This window comes from Drosophila serrata, unplaced genomic scaffold (assembly GCF_035046125.1).
Source record: "Drosophila serrata isolate PLE 108 unplaced genomic scaffold, ASM3504612v1 contig_74, whole genome shotgun sequence".
Taxonomy (NCBI): Eukaryota; Metazoa; Arthropoda; class Insecta; order Diptera; family Drosophilidae; genus Drosophila; species Drosophila serrata.
In genome coordinates, this window is record NW_028256972.1 from 80,695 (window position 1) to 101,844 (window position 21,150).

Consider the following 21,150-nt stretch of genomic DNA (forward strand, 5'->3'; position numbering starts at 1 on the left):
GCACGCAATTTCTGGAAGGATTACGGCGCCGGGCACGGCAGCGAAATAAAGGCATACGAAAAAACAGACTACATGACCGCGGAATTGAACTTCGGAAACGCATTCTCGACCACATACCCAACAAGGGAAGACTGGAGAAGGGACAAAGTGGTGGTAGAGAACAAGGTGTCCCCCTACACCGATGGCTCCAAGATAAGCTGTGGCGTAGGGGCTGGGAACTACGCTGAGAATTGGGGAATTGAAAAGGCATTCAATCTCCCAGACTCAGCGACGGTCTTTCAGGCTAAGTTGCTAGCCATAAGGGAAGCAGTCGAACTCCCCTTAGGACAGGACATCAGGGACACCAAAGTGCGTATCTACTCGGATAGCCAAACGGCTATAAAATCCCTAGCTGCCGTGAAAACCAACTCACGGCTAGTGGCAGAAGGCAAGAAGGCCCTTAATAGACTTGCTGATAAAAATTTGGAAAAATAACCTGGGTACGGGGACACAGCGAGACCCCGGGGAACGAAAAGGCGGACATACTAGCCCGTGCAGGCTCGGCAGGACTAAGTACAGACATCGATCTCCCTAAACGCGATCCAGACAAGTATTCATGACCACTTCAAGCAGAAGATGGGACTGCCACATACTACAATCTGTAGAAGCTGCAAGCAAACTACAGAGTAAGAGACACCGGAACTTCTGTTCTGCTTCTGCCCAGCGCTGAATCACATCAGACTTCGTCACTATGGTGCCTACCAGATGGAGTCATTGGGAAGCATAGAAAAGCTAAAGGTATCGGGAATCCTAGGTTTCCTCACTGACTCTGGTTGGTAGAGTGGAACAAAAAAAAGCTTAGCTCTGCTTGGAGGCTCTGGTTTTTGGTCCTCACCACTGAAACCTACCTACCTACCATGATAGTTCCATTCAGACTAGACAACCAAGGAACAAGCAAACTACCTTCAAATTTATGTCCTCAATGGAAACAAATTTGGGTACCATTGTGAGCTGCTAAAGTTCTCTTCACGAGGTGACAAGTCGGTTATATGTTGGCCTTTAATAGACAGCAATATTGCAAACGAGTTGGACGAATAAGAATAATATAGAAAGGCCACTTGAAAGCTCAATATCCAAAGAATATAAAGGCAAAAAATCACACATTTGGCCATTAGACTTGGAAAAGATACACACGAAATGGACGGCCCAGGTGTTTAAATAAATTCGGACTGAATACAGCGTTGTAGGAATGATCAGGAATTGAAAACAGTGGTATACCTTTCTGGCTCGATTTGGTCCTGACAACCTTTACCAATCTAATCTAATTAAAACAACAATTTATTTAAATACTTTATTTAAAAATAAAAGAATTATTATATGTGCTTAAAAAATTTATTGTGAATTTTAATATTTATAAATAAAAATTAGGTTAAAAACTTATTGTATCAACTATTGTCTATAAATTTATAATAATGTAGCCGAATATTTATACTACAGAAACAGGCTTGTCATTTTTAATATATTCTTCAAAATTTTTGTCATCTAATAGTGTCGGGTCAAAGTCATTTATTATTTGACTCAATATTGGATTATCCAACATTGTCGTATGATTGCCCTCGATTATTTTAAGAGTAACTTTACCAGATGTTATTGTCGAAACACAATAGTCATCTTCTATATCTTGAAGTGAAACTTCAGCTGGACGGACTAATGTAATCGGTGATTTTAAGTTACTTATGCTGTCTAAATCCAAAAAATAAGTCATTTTTACTCTTCTAAACATTGCATTTATCATTGTTGCAGAATATTCTTTACTGTATACATTCTGCTTATCAACATATTGCATAAATAAAGACATTTTGTCCGAAATGTTTCCTAGTTTTATAAAAGCTTCGGCTACCGATTCTTTAGTTTCTTCAGGAAATATATGATTTACAATGCTAGAAAATAGAAGGTTGTAGAGGTCATTATCTGAAAATTTTTCTCCCAACTGAAGATTAGTAAGTCGTTTCAAAAAATGAGGTGATCCATCAAGTAGCATTATGTGGCCACGGAAGCCAGCATTTTCAAGCATCTCTGCTAGTTTTAGAGCTACGAGTGTTCCAAAAGAGTATCCAATTATATAAAACGGGTCTGTTTGTTTTAAGATTGGCCTAATATGCTATTAATTAAAAAACCGTTTTGAATAATGAATTTGTGATTTCTTATAACAGTTTAACTTACTTCAAAGCTTTGTTGCGCTATATCTAGAACTGTTTCCAGATGTGCTAATTGATGGAGCTGTAAAACAATGGCCGTGCTTTGCAATGACGATCCTATTTGGTACCAGGCGCGCCCAGCTGTACCTTCCAATCCAGGTATTATTATATTTGGGGAAAGACTCTGTTTTGAAGTACTAGCTGATGTGGTAAGTGGAATAATAATTTGATTGCAGTGTGCTTCATCGCCCAAGTTTCTAATAAGCAGCTCCATACCCAAAATATTATTTTCTGATGAAAACATCATTTTTACTCCGTCGTTATTTTCCCTTTCTTTAGCCTCTACAAATTCTTGAAGTTTTTGAAATGTCAGCTGCCGTAAATCTTGGGATGATAAAATTAACTCAAAGTCACGCTCTAAGGTTTGTTTAATTTCAACTGCCATTAACGAATCCATCCCCATTTCTGATAGGGTCGTCCCAAGTGATACTGTCTTTAAATCTCGAATACCCATGATATTCATTACAACATCAACAATACTTTCATTTCCCGATCGTCCCGTCCGTTTTTCAGCGACTACCATGCTTGAAACGATTGGATCTTTGGTACTTAATAAATTATCAAGCTCTTGTATGCACGAAGAAATTCTTTGCTGAAGAGTACCTCCTATTTCCACATCTATTTTATCTTCTGCCATATCTGCCACTAAGCCCACTTCACCAACTGCCCCCCACTGAATTGCTTTTCCTGGAAACCCGTCTCTAATACGACACTCTATAATACGTTCCATTATTGAATTAGCCATTCCATAATTAGTTTGTCCTGCGTTTCCATGTCCGCAAGAAACACTTGAAAACACCACAAAATGTTCCAGTTCATTGCAAGATATACGAGATAGCTCATCCAGATATTTTGTCGCAATCGATTTCGGCAAAAAACATTCTAGAAATTGCGATTCATTTTGATTTGAAAAAATACCATCTCTTAGTATAACAGCAAGATTAAAGATGCCTCCCACTGGTCCCAGTTTAGCAGCATCAGAAATTAACTGTAGGCATCCTTCTTTTGTTGAAATATTCGACGTATTAACAACGACTTCGCAACCGTAAGATTTCCAAAGTCTAATCAACAAAAAGTAAAAAATTAAATTTCTTAAAATTAAATTAAAAAACGTACGCCATTCTGTATAATTGGTAATCATTTGTAATTCCACGTTTGGAACTAAGTACCAATTTTCGGGCACCTCGCAAAGCCATCCAGTCAACCAATTCCATTCCAAAGCCTCCTAGTCCGCCAGGGATAATATAACTAAAATTCTTATTAAAATAAATTTGCTTTTGCACTTGAACAGGTAAAGTATCTGGGTCATCTGGCTTCTGTCGAAGTTGAATAACCACTTTTCCAATGTGTTTTCCTCCTATAAGATGCCTAAAGGCATGTTCAATTTCTTGAGCTGGAAATACCTTGACTGGTAATGGCTGAATAATGCCTTTGATAATATCTGCATCAATAAGGCTTTTGAGATGCTATAAAAATATAAATTTTATAAGTAGTTTTTATGTAAATGAACATAAATTTTACCCAAATATCTTTATCAGGAGCTACAAGAAGACCATCAGCAAGCACAGCATGGAATGTTATCTCTTTCAAAAAGCATCCCAATCCAATCTTATTATCATTTGCCATGTCAAATTTTCCGATTTCCAGAAAGTGTCCTGACTTACCAAGGCAACGCACTGAAGCAAGTAACTTTTCCTCAGCCAACGAATTTAACACAAAATCCACACCTCTTCCATCTGTCTCACGCTGCACCATTAGTTCAAATGATGTATCTCGAGAATTTCCAATATGCGACTCTATAATTTTAAATAAAATATTTAAAAAATTACATAAAAAATTTTCAAATTAATCAGAATGTTTTACTGATTTGCTAGTATATGTATAAGGCTCAAAGGAGTCAATCAGTCAGTATTCTGCTGTTCCAGAGATATTATTAACTCTTAAGTTTAACAAACAAATAACTGACTGAACAACAAACTAAAGCGGAAAGGACGATTCTTTAATAAGGAGCCACTGGAATAAAATTCCATTAAAAAGTTACAATATATAATAGTAAGCTTTTTTGAAAGGTTTCTATTCCTGTAAATGTCATTGTTAAAAAATTTGCTTATTGTCTATCATAGAAATAAAATCGTTTCAAAAAAAAAAGTTACAAAAAGAAGGATGGGACAGAAATAAATTAAAAGCAAAAGACATTTCTCAGGACCAAGGCACTAGTATAAGAGTTCAAACTTTTTTGTGTGTAAAAATTTAAATTAACTATATATTTTTATCAGTAAATCTTATTTACATTACCTTTAAGATCCGGAAAAGTTTTTAATAAAAATTGTTTTTTTTGCGGTGTGCTGCACGTTGTATAAACTTCTAAGTTATATGCTAAGGCAACCCTAATAGCAGCTAACCCAATGCCTCCTGTTCCGGCATGTATAAGAATGCTTTTTCCTTTCCTTATATCGCCAGCCATGAAAAATGCATAGTAAACCGTTATATAAACCACAGGCACAGTGGCGGCCTCTTCTAATGACCAATGATCAGGAATATTCCATATAAGTTTGGACGGCTGCTCCACATAAGATGCTACACCACCTTTAACCACCATACTCATGATGCGACGCCCAGTTTCCATATCAATTCCAGAATATTCGAAGCCAAGAACACAATTTTGATCTATGCGACTAGATCCATAAAGTTCAACCGCTAATCGACCAGTTGCAAGCATAACATCTCTAAAATTCAGAGAGGAATATGCCACCTTTATCTTACAATTCTGTGGGGAGAGTGGTCCCTCAAGCCATTTTAAAGTTGATAAGTCTCCACGTTGAATAATATTTCCATAGATGTGATCCAACCTAGACATTGGCTTATCAGTATTAAGCAATGGCAAATGTCTAAAGGTTCCCCAAGCGCCCTGTTTTAAACCAATTTAAATTAAGATAAAATATAAATGTTATATAAATTATACAGTCTTACATTGCGATATATGTTGAAAGATAAGCCTAATGCTAGCTGTTCCAAATAAAATTGGTGGTTCAAATCAAATTCGGGAGCACTTTTGTCATCAATAAAGAAACATCTAACTAAATTACCATCTGGCTCCTTTCTCAAACACTTTACTAATCCTATAACTCCATTAAAATCTTCGTTGTATGAATATACAATAACTGGTGTTTTTGTATTTATTGATGACTGTAATAATGCAATCCAATTAAAAGTATCATCATCTTGAGGCACTTTTACTGCAATTGGTTTAATTTTTAACTTGGGTTGTGTTTTTTGCAATAAAACAAATGTTTCTTTATTGTTTTCTATCGGAATTATGGTAATCGGTCGGAAATGCTCAGAAAAATCCAATTTTTTAATATGCGAATTAGCCTTCTCTCGAATTAATAAAAATCCACTTTCGACTAAAGACTTTTTGGCATCTTCAATTTGACTCAAATTACATTCTCCACATATAAGAAAATGACAATTTGTTTGAGTCGAAAGACTTCCATTTTCAATGTGTACTCCTGGGATGTTTTCTAGCTTTTGAGATGTGAAAAGTATATAATCAGCAGTAATTATTGGTAAATCTTCTATGGATTCAATAAAATCGTTTAATACGGTTTTTCTACCATCTGTATCTACTTCCACTAACTTCATTTTTAATGCAAGATTGTTCTCAAGAGCAAGTTGAGTGCAAACACGAGCCGCATTTTTAAAAGATAGAGTTTGAGTCATACGAAAGGGCAGAAAAACAGACTTTTCAAGGACTGGAACACCAGGAGGTCTACGTCTCTGAACCGGACTAGCATGTAATCCTATCAGCTCAATACCGCCAGCTATGATCCTGTTGAATTTATGATCTACATATACGTTAAAGATACGGTTTTCTGAATCCATCTTAGTCATTAAATCGAAATGATGGACTCCATTTATTCTGAGTTTCTGAATTTTTGTTGGCAGTAAAAGGGTTCGAGAATCAGTTCCAAGTATATGAATTTGAAGCATTGCATCCATGAAAGTTACCCAGTTATAATTCCATTCAACTTTGCCGAACAGACCATCAGAACGGGCTGAATTAACTGCCCTAAATGCGCCATTATAATGGTATCCACGTAACCTCAATTCTTTGTAAAAGTCTTTCTTGGAAATCATAGGGAAGTCTGATTCTTCTTTAAAATAATAAACCTCCGGAATAATTGAATCTTCAGTCTCACGAATAAAGCCGGTAACCACTAAGTTACCGGCTTCAGTTATCTATAAAATTCAGAAAATAATATTTTACTATGTACATCTAAACAACAGATAAATCAGATTGATGACTCACCTCAAAATGCCCAGTGCCATAGTGAATCATAACGTTTAATTCTACTTCTCCACTATGGGGCATACTTGTAGCCCTTATGAAGCGTACATCTTCAAATTCAACGGGTACGTCCATATAACTCGGACCATGGTACATTAAAGAGAATGTTTCCCAAACATACTGCAAATAGCAAGTAGCTGGTACTAAAATTTTTCCATCTATGACATGGCCACTCATAAACTCTTCGTTATCACTAGTTAAGTTAACAGGAAATATACGCTCTCCGCTGGATTTCGTTTTCATATTTTCGTATTTTGTCACGAACCAATCTTCACTATGATCCCAACGAATAAGCGAGCTAATGCTGGGCGTCGAACGGGAAACAGGAAATTCTACTTCTTTATATAATTTGGCAACCGGTAATAAAACTCCATTCTGAAATATTCTTAAGAAAGTAAAAAATATAAAAAAAATACATTTATAATTTATTTCTATTAGTTAAACGTACTTTCCAAGGGCCGCCAAGAAAACTAGTGCGTTATTTTTGTTTCCTCTGTTTGTAAGTGGAATATGTACGCCATTAGGCATTGATCGTTTTAGTATAGCACCCAACAGTCCGTGTGGCGCTACTTCAATAGTCAATGCATTTTTTGGCAGCATAGAAAATGTCTCTTCAAAAAGTACACTGTTTAATAAATTATTTGTGTGATACTCAGCAGAACAAAGTTTGCGTTCAGTTTTATCCCAGTCACTTTTGGGAACACTAGTACTTAACCATTTTGTTGTTCTAAATTTTGGGTTCGGTATAATTTCTTTCATGTATTGCAATAATGGGGGCCCCATATGGGCAATATATTTTGAATGATATGCGATATTCGAACAAGGCACGGCTTTAGCGAATATTCCCTTTGATTTTAGTTCATTGACAAATTTATTAACATCATCTATTGGACCAGATATCGTGCACGAATCGGGACCATTATGACATGCAACTTCTATAGACTCAGGTAAGATATGAAGAATGGTCTTATAGCCCATTCCGATTGCTGCCATTGAACCTTTTATTTTTTCTAGGTCGACACTAACCTTTCCACGGTAATAGGCTGCCATTATCATTTGTTGTGGAGACAGTCCACCATCCGCATATGCGCATCCCAATTCACCAACAGAGTGACCAATTATATAGTCCGGTTTAAAATTAAGAGAACGCAAGACATCTGTTAATCCAATTTGTACAGCAGCGATTCCCACAAATGAATGCAAAATATTTTCGTATGTTTCAGGATCATTGGATGTTAATATATGTATTAGATTAAGGCCTTTCGCAAGTAGCGTTTGATGACATATTTCGATGGAATCCCGAAAACGTGGAATTATCATAAGAGATTTTCCCATTTCGCACCACTGTGAACCCATTCCGCTATATACCCATACAATAGGTCGTTGGAGTCCTGTGTAATGTTGAATATCTCTTACTAATGATTTGGCCGGCTCTTTTCCTTCTTTGCTAAAAACTGCATAGCCCCGGAACACCATACCGGACACATCTTCTTCTTGAATATTTTGAAGTAGTCCAATTAATTCGGCGTCCAATGGTTTTTGTTCAACAGCATTAAATATTTCCGCAACTGCAGCCTCTGTTCTTCCAGCCCAGGTAAGAAGCCTTGGTACATCATCTAGGGGTAATCCGAAATTGTTCTTTGCCTTGGAAAAGCCCTGTAAAAGTGCATGTGCGTTAGCTCCACCAAATCCAAAAGAATTTATTCCTATGCATGGCTTTGGGAGGGGAGTTACGTCCTTTACTACAATCAACCTTCCTTCGGCTAAAGGAGCAATTACAGGCTTAACCTCTGAAAAATTTATATTTGGGGCAATTAGTCCAGTTTCAAAAGCAAAACAAGCTTTAACTAGTGAACAGATCCCTGAAGCCGCTTCGGAATGACCCACATTTGACTTCACGGAGCCAACTAACAACGGTTCCTGCCTTTGACTGCATAGAACATTATCGATTGCCTTACATTCTTCAGGATCACCGACTACAGTTCCAGTACTGTGAGCTTCTAAGTAACCAATATCTTTTGGTGAATGGTCAATCTCTTTGTAAAATTCATTGAGTAACTTTTCTTGAACTGTGCCTGAAGGATATGTTATACCCTCTGGTTTATATCCATCACAGTTAGTTTTCGAATAAACTATACTAGCATAAACCCTTTTAGCATCTCGTTTTCGTTGTAAAAAAAGGCAATTAATAGTTTCCGATCGGGTATAACCATTTGCATTTTTATCAAAAGGGCGACAAAATCCATCTGGCGCTAAAACCCCAAGTCTACAATTTTCACATGCTTTTAATCATTTATAACAATATAATTTTAATACTTACCGTGCAAACTGGAGAGTTACAAAGGGATGAAGTAATAAGTTCGATCCACCTATTATTGCAGCATCAATCTCCCCATTCCGAATAGCGCTGAATGCATTATCTAAGGCGTACATCGAACTGGAACAAGCAGTGTCAAGTAAAAATGAAGGACCCTCTAGTCCTAAGCAATATGAAATCCTGTTAGCCATCATTGCTCTGCTACACCCAGTAATACCGAAACCGCCAGAAGAAACTTTTTCATAAAACCACGTTTTCTCCGACTCAGAAATACATGATCCTATGTACACTCCAGTTCTTGATCCACGTAGACTTTTTGGGTTTATTCCCGAGTCTATTACAGCTTCATAAGCAGTTTCTATAAGAATTCTAGTTTGAGGATCCATTGTGTGGGCCTGTTTAAAGTGCACCCCAAAAAAAGTCGCATCAAACTTTTCCAGATCACCAATTTTTCCAGATCGTTTTGGAATTTCTGGATTAAAATGACGCCAACGTCGTTCATCATCGTCCACCATATCAATCTTTAATTTGAAAAATAAATTTTTGTAACGAACATTTATATTTTTCCCCATGTTGTTGCATATTGGCCAGGTAGAAAACTTCTGAATGCCACTGATTGTATACTCTTTAGCTTGCAATTGATTTGTTCTGAATCGATCAATTTTAATTAAAAAAAAATAAAACCCAACAAGAGGGAGACATATATAAAACATTTATAAATCATATGTAATTAAATTTTGGTCGATTTTTAAACAATGTATTATAACCCTGCACTACCGCATATCATCAATGGGCCAATGCCATTATCGTTTTATCCTAGTTTGCCGACATCGACCTCTACCGCTCTCATTCGACAATCGTTTCGTTTCTCTTTTTCTCCTTCCAAAACAAGGTTCTTGAATAACTAATAAAACATGGTCAAAATTAATCGATCTGTCACCAATATGCGCGGCATAGAGTACTTCTTCCGCACGCTCCTTATCACAAAAAAATTTAGCTTATTAACCGTTTTTATTTGCGTTGAAGGAGTTAAGAGGAATTCAATGTAGGAGCAAAACGTGAACGAAGGGCTCAAGTTTTAAAGTAAATTAAATAATATTATAAATTTTATAATTTTTTTCTGTATATATACATATATATATATGTTCTTCTTTATAATTTTGTATATCCCCCTCTCATAATTTCTAGGTTAACTTTTTATACCCTTGCAGGGTATTATAATTTCAGTCAGAAGTTTGCAACGCAGTGAAGGAGGCACCTCCGACTATATAAAGTATATATATTCTTGATCAGGATCAACAGCCGAGTCGATCTAGCCATGTCCGTCTGTCCTTCTGTCCGTCTGTCCGTTTCTACGCAAACTAGTCTCTCAGTTTTGAAGCTATCTAAATGAAACTTTGCAGTTAGGGTTCTATATACGGATCGGACGACTATATCATATAGCTGCCATAGGAATGATCGGAAAATGTTTACAAAAAAATTTTTAACTTTTTCAGTTTTCAATAGAATTTGATCAAATTTGAGATATAGCCATTTTACTATACTCTACAATTTTGCATACAATTTTATGAAAATCGGACTACTATATCATATAGCTCCCATAGGAACGATTGAGAAATTAATACAATTAAAAATGATAACTTTTTCGGTTTTCAACAGATTTTCATAAAATTTGAGGTATAGCCATTTTATATTTGTCTTTAAATTTAGTGTCAAATTTCATGAAAATCGGACTACTATATCATATAGGTGCCATACAAGCGATCGTTAGATGTAGAGGAAAAATGCAAATCTGTGAATGTAAAACTGCAAATATAATATGTATAGGTGAATGAAGTGATAGCAGGTATTACTTCATTGTTTTTTAACACAAATATATATAATTTTTATTGTATGGATTCCTATTCATAGAAGTTCTATCTGCAAGGGTATATAAACTTCGGCGTACCGAAGTTAGCTTCCTTTCTTGTTTTTTTTTTTGCTTCATTTGCTAAAGTTAATGGCGTAACAATTTGGTTGATAAACAAAAATTAACTGTTTGAAGAAAAAAAACAAACAAAAAATAAAATACCAATTAATTGATTATGAATGGACCTAAAGCGTTCCTTGTTTTGCTAGTACAAAATCTTACAAAAATTGTCTTTCTTGTCCATCTACGATCTATTGCGATGACCAAGTTCAAACTCTCTTTTTTGGGACATACTCTCTAAATTCTCTATCAACGGCGCCGTTGAAGAACCCAAAGGCTTCTGTTCCGTTGTATTCCGATAAAATCAAAATTAAAACAAGAAAGGAAGCTAACTTCGGCACGCCGAAGTTTATATACCCTTGCAGATAGAACTTCTATGACTTGGAATCTCAACAATATAAATTATATTTATTTGTGTTAAAAAAAAAAGAAGTAATACCTGCTTTCATTTCATTCACCTATACATATTATATTTGCAGTTTTACATTCGCAGATTTGCATTTTTCCTCTACATCAAACAATCATTTGTATGGCACCTATACAACATAGTCGTCCGATTTTCATGAAATTTGACACAAAATTTAAGACTAATACAAAATGGCTATACCTCAAATTTGATGAAAATCAGCTGAAAACTGAAAAAGTTATAAATTTAATTGTATTAATTTCTCGATCGTTCCTATGGGAGCTATATGATATAGTAGTCCGATTTTCATAAAATTTTAAGCAAAATTGTAGAGTAAAGTAGAATGGCTATATCTCAAATTTGATCCAATTCTATTGAAAACTGAAAAAGTTAAAATTTTTTTAAAAAAAATTTTTCCGATCATTCCTGTGCAGCTATATGAAATAGTCGTCCGATCCGGCCCGTTCCGACATATATACGAGTGAGAGTATATAGAAGGCTAACTACAAAGTTTCATTCAGATAGCTTTAAAACTGAGAGACTAGTTTGCGTAGAAACGGACAGACGGACAGACGGACAGACGGACATGGCTAGATCGACTCGGCTGTTGATCCTGATCAAGAATATATATACTTTATATAGTCGGAGGTGCCTCCTTCACTGCGTTGCAAACTTCTGACTGAAATTATAATACCCTGCAAGGGTATAATTAACAAGAAAGGAAGCTAACTTCCTAACTTCCTAGCTAAGTTTATATACCCTTGCAGATATAACTTCTATGACTTGGAATCTCAACAATATAAATTATATTTATTTGTGTTAAAAAACAATGCAGTAATACCTGCTTTCATTTCATTCACCTATACATATTATATTTGCAGTTTTACATTCACAGATTTGCATTTTTCCTCTACATCTAACGATCGTTTGTATGGCACCTATATGATATAGTCGTCCGATTTTCATGAAATTTGACACAAAATTTAAAACTAATATAAAATGGCTATACCTCAAATTTGATGGAAATCAGCTGAATACAGAAAAAGTTATAAATTTAATTGTATTAATTTCTCGATCGTTCCTATGGAAGCTATATGATATAGTAGTCCGATTTTCATAAAATTTTATGCAAAATTGTAGAGTATAGGAAAATGGCTATATCTCAAATTTGATCCAATTCAATTGAAAACTGAAAAAGTTAAAATTTTTTTTTTTTAATTTTTCCGATCATTCCTGTGCAGCTATATGAAATAGTCGTCCGATCCGGCCCGTTCCGACATATATACGAGTGAGAGTACATAGAAGGCTAACTACAAAGTTTCGTTCAGATAGCTTCAAAACTGAGAGACTAGTTTGCGTAGAAACGGACAGACGGACAGAAGGACTGAAGGACAGACGGACAGACGGACAGACGGACAGACGGACATGGCTAGATCGACTCGGCTGTTGATCCTGATCAAGAATATATATACTTTATATAGTCGGAGGTGCCTCCTTCACTGCGTTGCAAACTTCTGACTGAAATTATAATACCCTGCAAGGGTATAAAAATGTGTATTGCTGCTTTTTTTTTTTCGACCAGAAAACAAAAACCATTCCTGGTAAAAAGTATTCCACTATGTCATAAGTAATGCCCTTGATCTGTAAGGTTAAACAAAAATTAATAATAGAAGAATAGAAAATTGAAACCGTCTAATCGAGACGCGCCTCTAAAGCTATAAGCTCATCACTTCCAGAACGATATCCTTAAGGATACCTCTAAGGATGTAACCTGCAAACACCTGTACATACCGGAAATATGTATATATATATAATATATATATATATATATACTAGCCGGCCCGTCCCGGCTTCGCACGGGCATATTATGGTTAAGAGGGCACTTCTGAATACATCAAGGTTCTGGCAAAATCATCTTCCTGGCATAAGGTGAAGAAGGCAGTCAGAGTTGTCGCTGGCCGATTCAGGACTCTTTCTTGCACATTTTTTTCTGTGAAATAGACACGTTGACCATTCTCCAAATGGACTGCCACGTTTCTCTGTGGCATATTGTGGTTGAACGCATAAGAAATAAGTCACATTGAAATGGTATCCATCGGCACCATCCCAGAAGATTAGTGGATACTGCAAAGCATCGTAACAACGGTGAGTTTCTGCGACGTTTACCAATCGATCGTTTCGTCGATGGAGAACAATATCTCGAGGTTGAAACTGATCCCCGACTATGACAATTGCCACTTCGTCTATAGTTGGAGCATTATATCTCCTGATATGTTCTCCAGCAGGCGTTTTGTCTGCATGAATGACAATTTTATGGGTATCCGAAGGCATCATATCGATTGCTGTTTTGAATAAACGCACCAAATTGTTCGGTTCGTGAAAAAGATTCTGTAGCTGCGAAATAATTGGCCTCTTCAGCGATTTATTGATTCCATAACGTGCATCTACTTCATCTCCATCATCACCAATGAAGTACATTTGAAGAAATTTGTGTTCGCTGTCTTGGAACGGAAGCAGGGAACCGGCTTTATGATAGATTTGTCCTTTGATTTTAAAAGTTGGCATGAATTGCGCAGTTATAATTTCCGCACCAAATGACGTCATTTGAAAGCAAGAGTTGTATTTCCTAATGTTCGACAGGAAATGCTTCGATTCAGCATTAGATCCAGCGAATAGAGAGTGCAGAGGCTCTGGTGGTGCTTCAAGTTGAGGCAATTTCACTTTCCCGGAAGCGCAACACAATCCTTTTGGTTCGTTTTTGAATTTGAGAGCCTGACAGTATATGCAGATCTGATGCATCTGGCCAATAACGACATTGCGATTCGAGCTATAATTAACAGTTGGATTATATCTGAATGCAAGACGATTGTATTGCAGGGTTTGATCTGCTGCAAGCTGTAAACGCGCTTCAGTTACCCTTGCCCTGTCGCGATCATTATTTTGAGAGTGAATCAAATCGATTGCTGCAGAACGCGACTGCCTAACTCTCAATCGTTTTCTCTTAAGCCTATCTGCTCGTCTTTCTGCTGATTCCTCGTTGTGCATCTGCATTGCTCTCAGCCGCTCAGTCTCTCGGATGGAGGCCCGCTCTTCGTCAGTCATATTCGTAATCTTACGTCTTTTTGCTTCTGTATTGCGAGTACGACGACCCAAACTCGACTTCTTGGGTGGCATGAATTCGTTTCTTACTGAACCTGAACAAAAAATAAAATTTGTATCTCCAATTTCTTTTTTCAATATGTTTTTAATGTTTGACAGGAAATGCTTTGATTTGCTTGTAGAGGGCGCAGTAGTAGGGGCACGGGGAAACGCTAAAAAAATAGATATATTCGCAGCCGCAGATAAGCTATCAACATCAAAAGTAGTCAATAACCGAGCTGGAACCTCAACGCATGTTCTCTAAAAATTTGGGCATAAACGGTTCAGAACTTTTCAAGTTTCTTCTTTCAATATGTTTTGAATGTTTGACAGGAAATGCTTTGATTCAGCTGGCTGCCTGTAGATGGCGCAGCAGTAGGGTCACTTGGAAACGCTAAGGGTGGACTACCCCTAACATTTAGGGGGATGAAAAATAGATGTTGGCCTATTCTCATAGATACCGGATAAGCACAAAAAATTTCATCAAAATCGGTCAAGCCGTTTCGGAGGAGTAAGGGCACGAAAACTGTGACACGAGAATTTTATATATTAGAATATAGCACGGTACTACAAATCATATCGGATCGTCGCACTAGAATAAAAAATTATATTGCTACTATATACTACATAGCTGCCAAAGGAACGAACGTTAAATGTAGAAGAAAATGGAAAACTGTGAATGTAAAACTGAACTGTAAAACTATAAATATAGTGAATAGTATATAAAGATAAGTGCATTCGCTTAAACGGATGTAAGCATGACTTCGTTGTTTTTAACAAAAACATACATAATTTATATTGTAATAATTATAAATGATTTAATTCCAAAATAAAAGAGTAGACAAACTTTGGAGTGCCGAATTTAGCTTCCATTCATATGTTGTACTAATAAAACCATAAAACCTTTCATTTATCTTAAGGCAAAAAACACGAAATATTTTTTAAACCGAAATCATCGATCTCCTTTACTCTTTTACTCCATTCGAGAGCCTATGGTATTCAGGCTAATGAAAAAATGAAAATGAAGACAAGAAAGGAAGCTTACTTCGGCAGCCGAAGCTAATATACCCTTGCAGGTAGATCTTTGATAACTAGGAATTAACACAATTTAAATTAAATAAAACAAGAAAGGAAGCTAACTTCGGCACGCCGAAGTTTATATACCCTTGCAGATAGAACTTCGATGACTTCCTGGATTCCTTCCATACAATATAAAATATATATATTAATGTTAAAAAAAAACAATGAAGTAATACCTGCTCTCATTTCATTCACCTATACATATTATATTTTCAGTTTTACATTCACAGATTTGCATTTTTGCTCCACATCTAACGATCGTTTGTATGGCACCTATGTGATATAGTCGTCCGATTTTTATAAAATTTGCAACAAAATTCAAGACTGATATAAAATGGCTATATTTCAAATTTGAAAATCTGCTGAAAACTTAAAACGTTATAAATTTTGTATTGTATTAATTTTTTGATCGTTCGTGATATAGTAGTCGGGTTTTTTTTATAACTTTACACAACATTTAGATTAAAATAAAATGATATTTGACGAAAATCTGGTGAAAACTGAAGAAGTTATAATTTTTAATTTTATTAACTTCTTTTATTTCTTATAAAATGGCTATGTATCAAATTTGATGAAAATCTGTTGAAAACTGAAAATGTTATACTTTTTAATTGAATTAATTTCTCGATCGTTCCTATAGGAGCTATATGATATAGTCGTCCAATTTTGATAAAATTTTACACAAAATTGTAGAATAATATGAATTGGCTATATCTTAAATTTGATTAAATTCTGTTGAAAACTAAAAATGTTATCGCCACCGCGATTGTCAGTCTTCCGACAACAGCCACCGCCATTCTCATTCCTCTCAAATTTCTCGAATGTTCCTATGGGAGCTATATGATATATTAGTCCGATTTTCATAAAATTTTACACAAAATTGTAGAATAATATGAAACGGCTATATCTCAAATTTGATGAAAATCTGTTGAAAACTTAAAATGTTATACTTTTTAATTGAATTAATTTCTCGATCGTTCCTATGGGAGCTATATGATATGTCCGATTTTCATCAAATTTAACACAAAATTGTAGAATAATATGAAATAGCTATATCTCAAATTTGATCAAATTCTGTTGAAAACTAAAAATGTTATAATTTTTCATGTAAAAATTTTCCGATCATTCCTATGGCAGCTATATGATATAGTCGTCCGATCCGGCCCGTTCCGACATATATACGAGTGAGAGTATATAGAAGACTAACTGCAAAGTTTCATTCAGATAGCTTTAAAACTGAGAGACTAGTTTGCGTAGAAACGGACAGACGGACAGACGGACAGACGGACATGGCTAGATCGACTCGGCTGTTGATCCTGATCAAGAATATATATACTTTATATAGTCGGAGGTGCCTCCTTCACTGCGTTGCAAACTTCTGACTGAAATTATAATACCCTGCAAGGGTATAATTAACAAGAAAGGAAGCTAACTTCCTAACTTCCTAGCTAAGTTTATATACCCTTGCAGATATAACTTCTATGACTTGGAATCTCAACAATATAAATTATATTTATTTGTGTTAAAAAACAATGCAGTAATACCTGCTTTCATTGCATTCACCTATACATATTATATTTGCAGTTTTACATTCACAGATTTGCATTTTTCCTCTACATCTAACGATCGTTTGTATGGCACCTTATGATATAGTCGTCCGATTTTCATGAAATTTGACACAAAATTTAAAACTAATATAAAATGGCTATACCTCAAATTTGATGGAAATCAGCTGAATACAGAAAAAGTTATAAATTTAATTGTATTAATTTCTCGATCGTTCCTATGGAAGCTATATGATATAGTAGTCCGATTTTCATAAAATTTTATGCAAAATTGTAGAGTATAGGAAAATGGCTATATCTCAAATTTGATCCAATTCAATTGAAAACTGAAAAAGTTAAAATTTTTTTTTTTTTAATTTTTCCGATCATTCCTGTGCAGCTATATGAAATAGTCGTCCGATCCGGCCCGTTCCGACATATATACGAGTGAGAGTACATAGAAGGCTAACTACAAAGTTTCGTTCAGATAGCTTCAAAACTGAGAGACTAGTTTGCGTAGAAACGGACAGACGGACAGAAGGACTGAAGGACAGACGGACAGACGGACAGACGGACATGGCTAGATCGACTCGGCTGTTGATCCTGATCAAGAATATATATACTTTATATAGTCGGAGGTGCCTCCTTCACTGCGTTGCAAACTTCTGACTGAAATTATAATACCCTGCAAGGGTATAAAAATGTGTATTGCTGCTTTTTTTTTTTCGACCAGAAAACAAAAACCATTCCTGGTAAAAAGTATTCCACTATGTCATAAGTAATGCCCTTGATCTGTAAGGTTAAACAAAAATTAATAATAGAAGAATAGAAAATTGAAACCGTCTAATCGAGACGCGCCTCTAAAGCTATAAGCTCATCACTTCCAGAACGATATCCTTAAGGATACCTCTAAGGATGTAACCTGCAAACACCTGTACATACCGGAAATATATATATATATATAATATATATATATATATATACTAGCCGGCCCGTCCCGGCTTCGCACGGGCATATTATGGTTAAGAGGGCACTTCTGAATACATCAAGGTTCTGGCAAAATCATCTTCCTGGCATAAGGTGAAGAAGGCAGTCAGAGTTGTCGCTGGCCGATTCAGGACTCTTTCTTGCACATTTTTTTCTGTGAAATAGACACGTTGACCATTCTCCAAATGGACTGCCACGTTTCTCTGTGGCATATTGTGGTTGAACGCATAAGAAATAAGTCACATTGAAATGGTATCCATCGGCACCATCCCAGAAGATTAGTGGATACTGCAAAGCATCGTAACAACGGTGAGTTTCTGCGACGTTTACCAATCGATCGTTTCGTCGATGGAGAACAATATCTCGAGGTTGAAACTGATCCCCGACTATGACAATTGCCACTTCGTCTATAGTTGGAGCATTATATCTCCTGATATGTTCTCCAGCAGGCGTTTTGTCTGCATGAATGACAATTTTATGGGTATCCGAAGGCATCATATCGATTGCTGTTTTGAATAAACGCACCAAATTGTTCCGTTCGTGAAAAAGATTCTGTAGCTGCGAAATAATTGGCCTCTTCAGCGATTTATTGATTCCATAACGTGCATCTACTTCATCTCCATCATCACCAATGAAGTACATTTGAAGAAATTTGTGTTCGCTGTCTTGGAACGGAAGCAGGGAACCGGCTTTATGATAGATTTGTCCTTTGATTTTAAAAGTTGGCATGAATTGCGCAGTTATAATTTCCGCACCAAATGACGTCATTTGAAAGCAAGAGTTGTATTTCCTAATGTTCGACAGGAAATGCTTCGATTCAGCATTAGATCCAGCGAATAGAGAGTGCAGAGGCTCTGGTGGTGCTTCAAGTTGAGGCAATTTCACTTTCCCGGAAGCGCAACACAATCCTTTTGGTTCGTTTTTGAATTTGAGAGCCTGACAGTATATGCAGATCTGATGCATCTGGCCAATAACGACATTGCGATTCGAGCTATAATTAACAGTTGGATTATATCTGAATGCAAGACGATTGTATTGCAGGGTTTGATCTGCTGCAAGCTGTAAACGCGCTTCAGTTACCCTTGCCCTGTCGCGATCATTATTTTGAGAGTGAATCAAATCGATTGCTGCAGAACGCGACTGCCTAACTCTCAATCGTTTTCTCTTAAGCCTATCTGCTCGTCTTTCTGCTGATTCCTCGTTGTGCATCTGCATTGCTCTCAGCCGCTCAGTCTCTCGGATGGAGGCCCGCTCTTCGTCAGTCATATTCGTAATCTTACGTCTTTTTGCTTCTGTATTGCGAGTACGACGACCCAAACTCGACTTCTTGGGTGGCATGAATTCGTTTCTTACTGAACCTGAACAAAAAATAAAATTTGTATCTCCAATTTCTTTTTTCAATATGTTTTTAATGTTTGACAGGAAATGCTTTGATTTGCTTGTAGAGGGCGCAGTAGTAGGGGCACGGGGAAACGCTAAAAAAATAGATATATTCGCAGCCGCAGATAAGCTATCAACATCAAAAGTAGTCAATAACCGAGCTGGAACCTCAACGCATGTTCTCTAAAAATTTGGGCATAAACGGTTCAGAACTTTTCAAGTTTCTTCTTTCAATATGTTTTGAATGTTTGACAGGAAATGCTTTGATTCAGCTGGCTGCCTGTAGATGGCGCAGCAGTAGGGTCACTTGGAAACGCTAAGGGTGGACTACCCCTAACATTTAGGGGGATGAAAAATAGATGTTGGCCTATTCTCATAGATACCGGATAAGCACAAAAAATTTCATCAAAATCGGTCAAGCCGTTTCGGAGGAGTAAGGGCACGAAAACTGTGACATGAGAATTTTATATATTAGAATATAGCACGGTACTACAAATCATATCGGATCGTCGCACTAGAATAAAAAATTATATTGCTACTATATACTACATAGCTGCCAAAGGAACGAACGTTAAATGTAGAAGAAAATGGAAAACTGTGAATGTAAAACTGAACTGTAAAACTATAAATATAGTGAATAGTATATAAAGATAAGTGCATTCGCTTAAACGGATGTAAGCATGACTTCGTTGTTTTTAACAAAAACATACATAATTTATATTGTAATAATTATAAATGATTTAATTCCAAAATAAAAGAGTAGACAAACTTTGGAGTGCCGAATTTAGCTTCCATTCATATGTTGTACTAATAAAACCATAAAACCTTTCATTTATCTTAAGGCAAAAAACACGAAATATTTTTTAAACCGAAATCATCGATCTCCTTTACTCTTTTACTCCATTCGAGAGCCTATGGTATTCAGGCTAATGAAAAAATGAAAATGAAGACAAGAAAGGAAGCTTACTTCGGCAGCCGAAGCTAATATACCCTTGCAGGTAGATCTTTGATAACTAGGAATTAACACAATTTAAATTAAATAAAACAAGAAAGGAAGCTAACTTCGGCACGCCGAAGTTTATATACCCTTGCAGATAGAACTTCGATGACTTCCTGGATTCCTTCCATACAATATAAAATATATATATTAATGTTAAAAAAAAACAATGAAGTAATACCTGCTCTCATTTCATTCACCTATACATATTATATTTTCAGTTTTACATTCACAGATTTGCATTTTTGCTCCACATCTAACGATCGTTTGTATGGCACCTATGTGATATAGTCGTCCGATTTTTATAAAATTTGCAACAAAATTCAAGACTGATATAAAATGGCTATATTTCAAATTTGAAAATCTGCTGAAAACTTAAAACGTTATAAATTTTGTATTGTATTAATTTTTTGATCGTTCGTGATATAGTAGTCGGGTTTTTTTTATAACTTTACACAACATTTAGATTAAAATAAAATGATATTTGACGAAAATCTGGTGAAAACTGAAGAAGTTATAATCTTTAATTTTATTAACTTCTTTTATTTCTTATAAAATGGCTATGTATCAAATTTGATGAAAATCTGTTGAAAACTGAAAATGTTATACTTTTTAATTGAATTAATTTCTCGATCGTTCCTATAGGAGCTATATGATATAGTCGTCCAATTTTGATAAAATTTTACACAAAATTGTAGAATAATATGAAATGGCTATATCTTAAATTTGATTAAATTCTGTTGAAAA

The 21,150-nt window shown here is 35.8% G+C and overlaps 1 protein-coding gene across 7 annotated transcripts in view; it reads right to left on the bottom strand.

The window, feature by feature from the left end:
• Nucleotides 1-1,357: 1,357 nt before the first annotated feature.
• FASN3 (Fatty acid synthase 3) overlaps nucleotides 1,358-21,150 on the bottom strand; it is a 46,696-nt gene continuing 26,903 nt past the window's right edge. Inside the window, exons 2-10 of one of the 7 annotated variants that reach the window (XM_086839329.1) lie at nucleotides 8,906-9,423; nucleotides 7,034-8,851; nucleotides 6,547-6,970; nucleotides 5,208-6,476; nucleotides 4,533-5,145; nucleotides 3,759-4,033; nucleotides 3,354-3,703; nucleotides 2,203-3,298; nucleotides 1,358-2,140 (exon numbers count right to left, since the gene is read on the bottom strand). In XM_086839329.1, coding sequence (XP_086695455.1) covers nucleotides 1,466-2,140; nucleotides 2,203-3,298; nucleotides 3,354-3,703; nucleotides 3,759-4,033; nucleotides 4,533-5,145; nucleotides 5,208-6,476; nucleotides 6,547-6,970; nucleotides 7,034-8,851; nucleotides 8,906-9,423 — 7,038 coding nt within the window. In that variant the 3' untranslated portion in view covers nucleotides 1,358-1,465. Of the gene's footprint in view, nucleotides 2,141-2,202; nucleotides 3,299-3,353; nucleotides 3,704-3,758; nucleotides 4,034-4,532; nucleotides 5,146-5,207; nucleotides 6,477-6,546; nucleotides 6,971-7,033; nucleotides 8,852-8,905; nucleotides 9,424-13,197; nucleotides 19,385-21,150 lie in introns of those variants that run through there. The other 6 variants (XM_086839332.1, XM_086839334.1, XM_086839340.1 and 3 more) reach the window with 6 other exon arrangements.